Source organism: Thalassophryne amazonica, chromosome 8, assembly GCF_902500255.1.
Source record: "Thalassophryne amazonica chromosome 8, fThaAma1.1, whole genome shotgun sequence".
NCBI lineage: Eukaryota > Metazoa > Chordata > Actinopteri > Batrachoidiformes > Batrachoididae > Thalassophryne > Thalassophryne amazonica.
In genome coordinates, this window is record NC_047110.1 from 4,680,137 (window position 1) to 4,692,721 (window position 12,585).

The 12,585-nt window shown below is 41.2% G+C and overlaps 1 protein-coding gene across 1 annotated transcript in view; it reads right to left on the reverse strand.

Annotated features, from left to right (window-relative positions):
• ciao2a (cytosolic iron-sulfur assembly component 2A) overlaps positions 1 to 12,585 on the reverse strand; it is a 115,620-nt gene that overhangs the window by 72,570 nt on the left and 30,465 nt on the right. Inside the window, exon 4 of the mRNA XM_034175692.1 lies at positions 6,206 to 6,251. Coding sequence (XP_034031583.1) covers positions 6,206 to 6,251 — 46 coding nt within the window. The remainder of the gene's footprint in view (positions 1 to 6,205; positions 6,252 to 12,585) is intronic.

Sequence of the window (12,585 nt, forward strand, 5' to 3'; positions counted from 1 at the left end):
CTGATGACCTGTGAAAACAGAGAACATGTAGTAATGATGTCACCAAAAGATCTACACATAACTATGCTATTCACTCCACGAAAGGATGAAAGGTATGGAGCGGGATTTCTGAAGATTCCATCAGAATTACAGACAGTAGCACACCTATACACAGACAGAAAACCCACCTCTGTGTGTAGTGTAGTGCTGACCCAAAGTGCAGACAAATGGTACAGAGGAAAACCTGAGGCTGTGCCTCATATTTCACTGACAAGGGCAGACACTCAGTCCTGGAAGGACCTTGGAGGAATTGCTAAAATAGCTGAGGAAGCAACTGATTGGCACGAAGCAGATGCAATGTCGGTGTGAGATTTCAGTCCATCCACAGGCTTGTATCGGAAATACATGTTTGTAAGTGCTTGGACGACACCGGTGATACATGAAGTAGATCTGGACGATTGAAATTTAACAACATCTGTGTTGTTGACACAGGAAGATGAGACTTTATTGGCCAAACTGCCTCCTCATCTCTGGGTGAATGCACCCACAGATGTAGGACTGTTGAAAAATATTCCGCCAGTCAAAATTAAGCCACGATCTGATTGGAGACCACGGATCAAACAATATCCATTAAAACCTGAAGCAGAAAAAGGAAATGATGACTTTCTTAGGTATCTGTAATTATTGCAGAGCCTGAATTCCATGTTATGCAGAGAAGGTGCAGAAATTGCAGGATTTAATACACTCTATACCAATGGATATGACTGACAAAATACAGTGGAATAAAGAAGCTGAAGAACAGTTTACAGCTCTTAAACAAGAACTTGTGAGTTCCACAGTATTATCTCTGCCCAATTATGCCAAGCCATTCACTCTCATGGTGGACACAAAACAGGGATTCATGTGTGCAGTCTTGCTACAACATGGTAATAAAAATAAACCAGTTGGCTATTATTCCAAACGTTTGGATACATTCTTATCGCCTGCTAGACAGATAGCTTATACAGCAATGCTATTGTCTCAGCCATATATTACCATTGAAAGATGCAACACCTTGAATCCCGCCACGCTCCTACCTACTGAGACAGATGGTGAACCGCACGATTGTTTGGCAGACACACAGAAACAACAATTACCTCGACCAGACTTAACAGACGAACCATTTACAGATGGACTACATTACTTTATGGATGGCTCATGTTTCAAAGATCAGAAAGGACATACATTAACAGGCTATGCTGTTGTTCAATTACCAAATACTGTTATTGAAGCAAAACAGATCGATCATTTTAAATCAGCCCAAGCTGCAGAACTCATTGCATTAACCAGAGCTTGTATCTTGGCTAAAGGACAGAAACTGACAGTCTATACAGATAGTCAATATGCATTTTCAACAATTTGGCTCTTTGCAAAACAATGGCAACAAAGAGGTATGATAACCTCTACAGGGAAACCAGTGACACATGCAGGCTTACTCACAAATTTGCTAGAAGCAGTGACATTACCATCACACCTGGCATTATGTAAATGCGCAGCCCACACCAGAGGTACAGATTTTGTCTCCAGAGGAAACTGTATGTTGTGATTTGGCGCTATATAAATAAAACTGATTTGATTTGATTTAGTATTAATTGATGCCTTTTCAAAATGGGTAGGAATTGTTCCATCACAAAAAGCAGATACTTTAACAGTAGCAAAATCATTGTGTAAGACAATTATTCCGTATTATGGAATACCAGAGACATTGTACAGTGATAATGGAACACATTTTGTAAATGAAGTTGTACAAAGAGTAGCAGAACACATGAAAATTAAGTTAAAACATCATTGTGCTTACCACCCACAAAGTGCAGGATTAGTGGAAAGGACAAATGGCACAATAAAAACAAGATTAAGGAAATGTATGGAAGAGACAAAATGAACCTGGATTGAATGTTTGGACCTAGTAAAATTGTATATGAGAATAACACCAACACCATCAGGTTTAACACCATTTGAGATACTTTATGGACGACCATATCGTCTACCAATTTTTGACATGGATACTAAAACAGCAGATGAGGAACAAACATTAGCAGATTTTATGAAAAAGACATTAACACAGAAAGAGATAACTTAAACACATTTACTGCCGAATAATTTTGATCTTCCACAGGACGGCCTTCCAGTAGTCCAGCCAGGAGACTGGGTGTTCATCAGAGTGATTAAGAGGAAGAACTGGTCCAGTCCTCGTTAGGAAGGTCCATACAAAGTGCTGTTAACAACACCAACTGCAGTAAAGATAGCGGAGAGATCAACGTGGATACATCTAAGTCACTGTAAGATACAGCGTGTGTTGGCTGCCTCCACAGTGTAAGGGGAAGTCTGGCTACAAAGGGAGTCTATTTAATTAGCAATAGATTGTCTCAACGCCAGTGAAGCAGGGAGATCCTTGCACTATTAGGTGAGGTTGGTTAACAACACTGTATCCTAGCAATCATGACTGAACTACAGCAGACCCCGGAGCGGCGTGCTCAGCGCCGCCGCTGCCGGACTGTTGGTAGGGCAGCCGGTTGCATTGTGATCTTAGTGTGTTTTGTGCTCCTCGGATTCCTGGCCTGGTGGTTGACCCAAGAATTGCAGCTCACTGTGGACCAAGCCAGAGAACAACGCAAGCAACGTCAGAAGAGGTTTATTCATAATGTGAATGAGACAGATGGACACCCTCATATATACCATACTAATATGTGGTACAGATATGTTCATTTATTGGCTATGGAATTACATGTTACTAATTGTTATGTTTGTTCGCAAATGTCTATATCCTCAACACACCCAGCTCTGACGGCTAAACCGTACCCTGCTAGGGTGACAGAATGTCTTATCATACGGATGCATAATCAAACTGTATTTCGGGGGCAACAGTTCTCAGCAAATCTGACAAGACGTAACACCACTTGCCTCAGTGCAACCACTTATATGATAGGGATTTCAACAGAGGACGTACAAGCGTGCCCAAGTGCTGCTCCATTGACTAGACTGAAGGGAAATGCAAAAATATCATCACATGTTAAATTGTCATTACAACGGCCATTCCTGATTTGCTTTTACGGGACAGGGAATAAAACTGTAGGTAAAATTAAGAAACGTCTGTGTACCCAAACGTATGTTTTATCAAATAATTTAAGCCTAACCAAAACATAATATGTGGATGGTACTTATCTTCATCACATTGGACGGGGATGTAATTATACAGGCTCCTGTCCATGGGGAACGGATGAATCATGTGCTTATGTTAGTAAGTTTTTGCTACCACCTGTAAATGGTACTCCGGTGTATGATGACATCTATTGGCTTTGTGGTTCCAGACTGTACATGAGTCTCCCACCAAATTGGGGTGGTGTGTGTGCACCTACCCAGGTGACTGACCATACATATGTGGTAGTGCCAAGGACCTCCACAGAGAAGAATGGCAGCACCAGACGGAGGAGATCGATATACCCAGATGTGTTACCACATGATCACATGTGGGGCTCGGATGTACCAAAGGACCAAAAATTGTGGTCTGTAGGAGATAAAATAGCACATTCATTGTTCCCCTGGATAGGAGTGGTAAAAAAATCATTAATGATTGAAACTCTGAATTATCGATTGGGTCTGTTCATGAATGTAACTGAGAAAATAGTAGCAGCTCAAAACACTGAAATAGATGCTTTACGTACCATGGTGATGCAAAATCGCATGGTTTTAGACTTGCTTACTGGTTCACAGGGAGGAGTTTGTGTTCTGCTGAACACAACATGCTGTACTTTCATCCCAGACTCCATTCATTCAGTGGATGTGCAGGACGCATTGGAAGAGCTGAATAAACTTCATGATGCAATGCATAAAGACACCCTAGCCGTGAACCGGTGGAATCCCTGGTCCTGGGTGACTTCAGGACCATGGTGGCAGTAACTATTGAAAATGGTGATTATAGTCCTAATTCTGATTGGACTTTGCATGTGTTGTGTGATTCCTTGTATCAAAACAATGGTTGGTAAAATGGTGTCAAATACATTTGTACAGTGTAATCTGGCTTTCCAACAAACTATGCCAAAATATCAAGCATTGAAACAGTCAGACCATAGTGGAGAAAACTATAATGACTGTGTTGAGAATTATGATGATATTGAAAAGCCCATAACTCCAGTTCAAGCTTGAACTGTTGACGTGATGAGTTAACACACTCTTAGCCTATGAAGCTTTAGCTGAAAATGTAATAAGACAAGTGGTTAAAGTGGACAAATTTTCTATTGACGTGTGTTTTGGACATGACAAACTTATGTAAATAAACGATAAACAGGGAGGATTATGTCAAGGATTTTATATAGTTCATGCTCTTATTATCATTTATTTTCTTTAGTTTATGCTTATATTATTATTAGTATTTATTTTCTTATAGTTTATGCTTATTATTTTTCCTCTTTGTGAGAAGAGGAGGTTTTAGAAAGAAAGACTTGTTGTCTGCATTCTTCATGACTGAGCAAACTATTTTTCATTTTGCCTTATCCTGCTTTGACGAGCCACAAGGCTCATGTTGCAGGAATGGAAGGTTTCAGCTGTTACCTCGCTTTGCTATCACCCTCTTGCAGACATGACTCATGTGTAACCTCTCCCGACTGTCCTTGTTTTTTCTCATGTTGAACTAAATAAAAGGCTGGGCCAGAGGAGGAGATTTTAGGAGAGCTTTGTAGCTGAGCACTTACAAGCTGCTTCATTGTTCTCCTCCTCTGCGCAGAGCAAAAAATATATATTTGTCTCTCTCTGACTGGGTTCTTTTCAGTGTTTGTGCCTCTCATTTGGTTCGGAGGCGTCGTCAATCTACTGCGGCGAGCGGAGGTGGACGTCTATAGTAACCGGCCCGACGGAGAATTCACTCCTCAGGACTTTCCTTCGATCCCTCTAGTGGAATCGGCCGTGCACGGCCTGCGGCGTGTCTCCCTCCGTTCACTCGAGAAGATCTGTCGACGCCCCACGTTGGGCGCCAAGAAAAAACTGTTGGGTTTGCACCCTGTTTTTAAAGAAATGAGAGGCACAAACACTGAAAAGAACCCAGTCAGAGAGAGACAAATATATATTTTTTGCTCTGCGCAGAGGAGGAGAACAATGAAGCAGCTTGTAAGTGCTCAGCTACAAAGCTCTCCTAAAATCTCCTCCTCTGGCCCAGCCTTTTATTTAGTTCAACATGAGAAAAAAAACAAACAAGGACAGTCGGGAGAGGTTACACATGAGTCATGTCTGCAAGAGGGTGATAGCAAAGCGAGGTAACAGCTGAAACCTTCCATTCCTGCAACATGAGCCTTGTGGCTCGTCAAAGCAGGATAAGGCAAAATGAAAAATAGTTTGCTCAGTCATGAAGAATGCAGACAAGTCTTTCTTTCTAAAACCTCCTCTTCTCACAAAGAGGAAAAATAATAAGCATAAACTATAAGAAAATAAATAATAATAATATAAGCATAAACTAAAGAAAATAAATGATAATAAGAGCATGAACTATATAAAATCCTTGACAACCTCCACTGCTCAACTTCAGAGCTCTGAAGTTGAGCAGCAGCTCACCTCCAAGCTGACGGCCGGTGTCCCGACAGAACACGGGAGCAGAGCAGGAACTTGCTAACAGATGGTCAAGGTCGAGCTTTCAATTTGTGCGTTTTTTTCTGATGCTGTTTAGATATTTATGGAGTACGTTCATGTACGACTTGGTTTATCTTGGTTTAATTGCAGTTTTAGCTTCCTGGTTTGTAAAGAAAATATGCGTTCGGACCGATTGTCATGTAACGGTCTGATATGGGAAAATATCAGACCGATTATCAGCCAATCAGAGCGCGCGTAGCGTTGCAGCCATATAATAAAACAGGATACTTTCCCATACAAAGCACAGAATTTATAGATTCAGCTGTATGTATTTGACCATGAGGATTTACGAAGTCTATGTTGAAGTCTCCACAGACGAATAAAAACTTGGTATTTTTAATGCTGTTGTACATCTCAGTACAGCATTATGTCTAATGAGTATTTGTGTCAAATCTGATGCTTGTATCACCATTTACAGGATTCTGTTTTAAATGTTCTCTTATCTGCTGCACTATGTCATGTTTGCAGTAGCCTGTACTGGGATCACTGGGCAGATGGCAGCCTTGCCCAAACAATTATCACGGTCTCAAGTGGAGCGTCATCCAAAGAAGCCGTGCAGCATTTTACTTACCGTCATCCTCTGTAGAATGGGTTCCTTCAGAAATGTAAATTTCCAACTGTGGAAAAAAGCAGATGGATGCAGTGTGATTGTTCCAGACAGTCAACACATTACTCTGCTCAGACATGGCATTAGATTTGTGAAATTAGGGCTCAAATGGACAGAAAAGAAAAAAGGAAAAGCCTGAAAAACACAAGAGCCATCAAGAGATGACATGCCCCCACCCCAGATCAGTAATACAAAGTGTCAGAGGATCAACAAGTTCACCCTTATGCTAAGTATGAATGAAACTGGTCATCTGGTTCTTGAGATATCGCGCCAACAAGTGAAAATGGACAGACAGAGGGACATGTTCCCGCTCCCGGCCCCCATATTTCATACTGGGGGGTATTAACAAGTAATGCTTCCATCGACTGGCCACAAGGTGTCACTGAAAGCTTCGATGCTCTTCCTCAGCAGATCTCACTTCAATTGACGTGGACCTATGAAAGATTTTAGAACTAGGTGTCAACACTCGTTAAAAACCACCTGCTTAAATGTATTAAATCATTTTTTAATTTAGTCATTTCGAAATTAAATGACATCATTATTGACTATGATTGCTTTTAATGTAATCAGGAAAGAGTAATTGCTAAAATATGAATTTCACTATTCTAGCAATTGTGAATGCTTTAAAATTATGCACAATAGGGGTGGGACTTCTACCTGCGCAAGTGTCTTTTTGACTGAACTTTGACTTCATGGACATGTTTAATGATTCATTCATTTAATGTTAAATTAAGGAATATGTTTTTTCAAATAATAAAATAGTTGCAGTTTAAAGAGCCTTTGTTTTATGTAGAAGCATAGCAGCAGGTGTGGGTCTGCAGATACGACAGGTGAGCTGAACCCTCGGGACACTTAACCAGATGGTCTCCTCTAAAGCTTCAACCTCAAATTGGCGGCATTTTTGGAGACACTTTCCTTACATTAGTGCAGCAGATAACAGAATATTTACAGAGGAATCCTTCAAATCTGGAAACAAGCACCAAAGTTGGCACAAATACTCCTTAGACATTACTCTTTTGAAAAAACTGAGTATCCACTTGAATTTTCAGTAGGCTGCCAGGTAGGGGTCAATTGAAGAATTACACAGGTGTCAAAATTTAAAAATGTTTCAATCATATTGAAAGCTATACAACATTATTTGTCTGATCACAATGATACCAAAAAGTTTGGACTATCTATGACTGAATGTTACGGAGTTATGGGGTAAAAACAGCAAGAATGGTAACAAAGGTCAGCATTAGTTTGTACAGGGGTCAGATGTTGAAGTTGCTCTAAATATTATAAAATGTGATGCAAATTATTGGTTGAGTTAATAGTGTTTTAAAAAGGAATAGTTTGCACTATGTGGCATGCTTAGTTATGTTACAGGGTAACATATGTAACATGTCATAGAATCCAATGGACGTCGACACTGCTCTACCTTTACCTTGCAGACCAAGCATTCAACACAGTAAAAACTATTTATTAATCCTATTAGTTCAACCAATAATTTGCAACACTTTTTACCAAAATTGGAGCAACTTTAACGTCTAACCCCTGTACAAACTGAAATTGACCTTTGTTACCATTCTTGTTGTTTTTACCCCATAACTCCGTAACATTCAGTGATAGATAGTCCAAACTATACCTTTTTGGTATCGATGTGATCAGCCAAATAATGTGGTAAAGCTTTCAATTATGATTGGAGCATTTTTAAATTTTGACCCCTGTGTAATTCATCAATTGACCCCTACCTGACCGCCTACTGAAAATTCAAGTGGATACTCAGTTTTTTTAAGAGAGTAATGTTTGAGGAGTATGTGTTCCAATTTTGGCACTTGTTTCCAGAAATGAACAATTGTTAGTTATCTGCTCCACTACATTTTGAAGCGCAGAATTTTTTTTTCTTCCATCTGAACAGTGGTGGGCACACAAAACCAAAAAAATTTACTTCAATAACAGATAATCAGATAACTGAAAAGTTATCTTTGATAAAGATAAACCAATAAACCACCCAAAAATGTATCGGAAGTTACAGATAACAGATAAATTCCAGTATTGTCTCTAGTACATTTGCAACTACTAACAAGCTGAATTTGAGTTTTAACACCACAATCGCTTTTGGAAGCATTCAAAAGCGACAAAAGACCCAAACAATGAGCCCTCACTTCTATGTTTGAACATGCTGCCCCTGCTGGAAGCTACGTGGCTACAGCACAGAAGCACCCTGAGAACAGCCACAAAGCCAGCTCTCTACCAATCACAATGCTCCGGTCAGGCAGAGGTCTTGGAAAATACGAGGTCGTGCGCATGCATGACTTTTTTCACGCCTGTCGGTTGCGTCATTCACCTGTGAGTAGGCTTTGAGTGAGGTGTGGTCCACCCCTCTCGAGGAGCGGAGGGACGCGCCACGGAACCGTTCATTACGCGGGACAAAACCACCTCGGTGTTGGTCTCACAGGACGGCTTAAAGGTGGATTTCAGATGGCTGTCGGTTGCTTTTCAGTCGTGTGATTATCCGATTGTGATTGTGCATGAGCTGGACCTGCCCCAAAATGTCCTGGAAGGCTTCATCACAGCGTTGCTTTGCGCCATGCAGCTCCACCGCGCTCCTCTTTCCATGAGGAAAACTCCTGTAACAGTGGAATGTGCCATTCATTTCTAAACTGGATGCTGTCTTGATCCGGTATGTTGTCTGACTAGCACAGGAACTGTGAAAAGAGTGGACATCAGCATTTTTTCGGCACATTGAGACAGACGTGCGGAGGAATTCCGCGCGTCGCGGTGGAGCTGCATGGCGCAAAGCAACGCCGTGATGAAGCCTTCCAGGACATGTTGGGGCAGGTCCAGCTCATGCACAATCACAATTGGATAATCACACGACTGAAAAGCAACCGGAATCCATCTGAAATCCACCTGAAAGCCGTCCTGTGAGACCAACACCGAAGTGGTTTTGTCCCGCGTAATGAACGGCTCCGTGGCGCGTCCCTCCGTTTTTCTTTCCATGAAAAAAAACTCCTGTAACGGTGGAAACTGCTGATGTCCACATCTTCAGCCTTTTTGTGAAAGTCAGATGAGGTCCCGGATCAACAAAGCCTTCACGTTGGAAATGATCTGGTTGTTCTAGCGGGGTGTGAGCCTGTCGATGGGGGCTGGGAGCGCGCCGCGCTCTCAGCAGTTGTGGGCGGTCTTTAAACCATCTGGATCACTCCTTAATCTGTGTAATCCCCAAAAAATCATCCCTGAAAGCCATATCAATTTCTCGAACGGTGTCCACCTGGAGGTCTCTCACAGTTTCTGGAAAAAAAATTGATGTAGCAAAGCTCCAAATCGTTCAGACATTTATTCGCAATAAAAAATAGACGAGAGGGGTGGACCACACCTCACTCAAAGTCCTTTCTCTCTCTGTTTTCCTGCTAAGAGCAAACTTGGACCTTTTTGGAAACACTAAGCATTTCAGCTGTAAAATAAACCGTAAATTTCTAATTGTATCATTAGCTACGCTCACGTGAGGAACTCTGGATTAATACTGAAGGATTTTGATGGAGATTTATCCCATTCAGCGGATACAAAGTCTGTTCAGCTGCACTCTGAGCTGCCATTTCATATCGTTTCACATCCTCAGGATCCTGAAGCATTTGATTTTTCAGCACACATTTTCAGCAACAGTTCAGCTCATTTCAATTCAGAAAAGCTGTACTCAGCAGGACAGACAATTTGAACCTGAGAGCTGGGCCGAAATTTGCCACCACCCGTGGCTAGAACTCTGCAGAAGAGACCTCTCTCAAACAGCTCAGCTTCAGTTCAGAAACCTCCCCTCCTCACGCTCAGAGGGTGAAGGAGAGAGGGGAGCTGATCATTTGTGTGAACAGCGGACAGCCACACACTCAGGGTTCTCAGCGTGTTTTTTTTCTCAGCATAATGGGATGGAAAAGTCACCTTTTAAAAAGCCGGGGTTCGGGGGATGCCCCTCCCCCTGAAACTTTTGCATTATGGGCTTATAAAGGGCCTTCTTTGTTAGTCTAAATATACCAAAATCTGAAGTTCAGATGCAGTGGTGGGCACAGTTCCAATAATCCAATAACAGAATTTTTTCATTATCGGATTATCTTTTTAGATAAATTTAAAAACCATTATCGGACTAATTATCTTCCGATAGATTTTTGTCTGATAACTTTTAGACCGATAACGTAGTAAAGAAAGCTGAACAGTGGCAAACATATTTAAAATCAGTTGAGCACCTACCTGTTAAAAGTTTCCTAACAGATGTATAGTTCTACCCTCCGCAAACAGAAGAGAGCTACTTTCAGGAGAAACCACTCTATCCTCTGCAGACAAAGGAGAACTGGTCACAAAAAATCATTTTCTTTAACACCATACTGATACACTGGCAATATCACCCAAGTCATCCAGAGGCATACATTTTTAACTTATAGTTCAAATTTTAACCAAACTAATTTTGGACAAATTATTTAAAATTACCGTCATGTCTGAAGTTTTATAAAGTGAAAATATCAGATATATGTTTTAGTTTTAAAGTAATGTGCTAATTTTTAAGGTTTTGTGAGCACATGCTGTGCCCAGCAGTGCATTATGGGTAGGATAGGGTAATCTCAGTATGTTCACGACAGGACAAATGTGGACATCATTAACCAAATAAGACTGCAATTTCCTATGGCAATAACATTAAAGCAAACAGAGCTCTGGTATTGGAATAGTATCGGTATTGGCAGATATCCAAATTCAGGTATCAGATCGGAAGTGGAAAAAATGAGGATCAGTGCATCCCTAGCTCTAATATTAGAATTCCCCCTACCGTATATAGGTACATACGTATCCTCCACAGGGGGCACACCATTTGTTTTTTCCTAGGTTTTCTTAAGTTAGTTTGCCAACTTTTCCTACTCCTGCCCTGTAACATATTCAGAAAGCCAGGTGGAGTATATCTAAAAAAAAAAAAAAAAAAAAAAAAAAAACATTAAGTACGTCTACATAGAACTGGATAAGCACAAACAAAGTAGTAAAAACTACAAACCCTGAAACACCACCACATCCCGCTGATTTGACTCATCCCGTGCTGTGTGCAAGCACGAGATGAGTCAAATGTGTCTTTCCATAACCTGCAATGAGCTCTGCTTGCACACAGCAGCCAGTTTTTTTTTTTTTTTTTTGGAATTCAAGTTTTTAACTGAACTTTTCTTAAGCTTGTTTCTCTATACAGGAACAAGCAGTATATGCTTAAAAACTGACTCCAGTAACAGACTCCACATTTGTCACAGCAGTCATGTTGAATATCAATCAATCAAATCAATCAACTTTTTTCTTATATAGCGCCAAATCACAACAAACAGTTGCCCCAAGGCGCTCCTTCTATTGTTCTATTTTCTGGTTTCACATAGCTTCAAAGTTATCTCCTTTTGATATTTCCAAATTCTACAAGTTCCACATGATGGTCAATAAACATCTGATAGCCATCATCACGTTTGCATCTCTTGATTCTTTCATTTGTTTGTCCTCAGTCGGTAGTACACACGTCGCTAACACGAACAGCAGGTAGCTGCTTCAAGCCCCCATGCCTATGGGCTCTGTCCACACGTAGCAGGGTATCTCACAAAACAAAGATATTTTTCTACGATTTGGCCTGTCATCCACACGAAAGCGCAGATTTACAGCATTAAAATGATGAATTTAAAAACCTCCGTGAAGATTTGCGAATTCTCCGTTTATGCGCCTTTATGTGGACATCATTAACCAGGGTTTTATGTTTTGATACGTCACTGCCTGTGACAAAATATGGTTGTCACATATGTGACCTGTGTTTAGATTTGTAAACAGTATGGATGCCCTCACAAGTATTTTGGTGGTCTCTCTTGTCCAGGCGCTTTTTGCCTGCTTCTTATTACAAGCCCAAATACTGCTCTACATTCATGAACACAGGCGAAGGACAACATTAAGGACGGATATTTTCCGCCACCTTTCCAATTCACGTCTGAGGCAGGTTCTCCGTCGAAGACACCGACGCCCGTTTTGGGTCAGACTGGGATGCACCGCCAGCTGGTGGGAGAAGCTCGAGAAGGAAATTGTGCTCCCGGTGGAATGGCGCAAAAATTTCCGTACGTCCCGGTCCTCGCTCCTGTCGTTGTCAGAGTTACTGTGTCCTCACATTGAAGGGCAGTCTACTGTTATGTGATCACCGGTCAGTGTTCTAAAAAAAAGTTGCCTGCATGCTGTACTATTTAGCTGACAAAGGGAGATTACAAAAAACGGCAAATGCATTTGGATTGTCAAGGCAGGTTGTCTCAAAAATTGTTCTCCAGGTATGTAAAGCTATAACGGCGCACTTGGGACCCGATACAGCTTCCAAC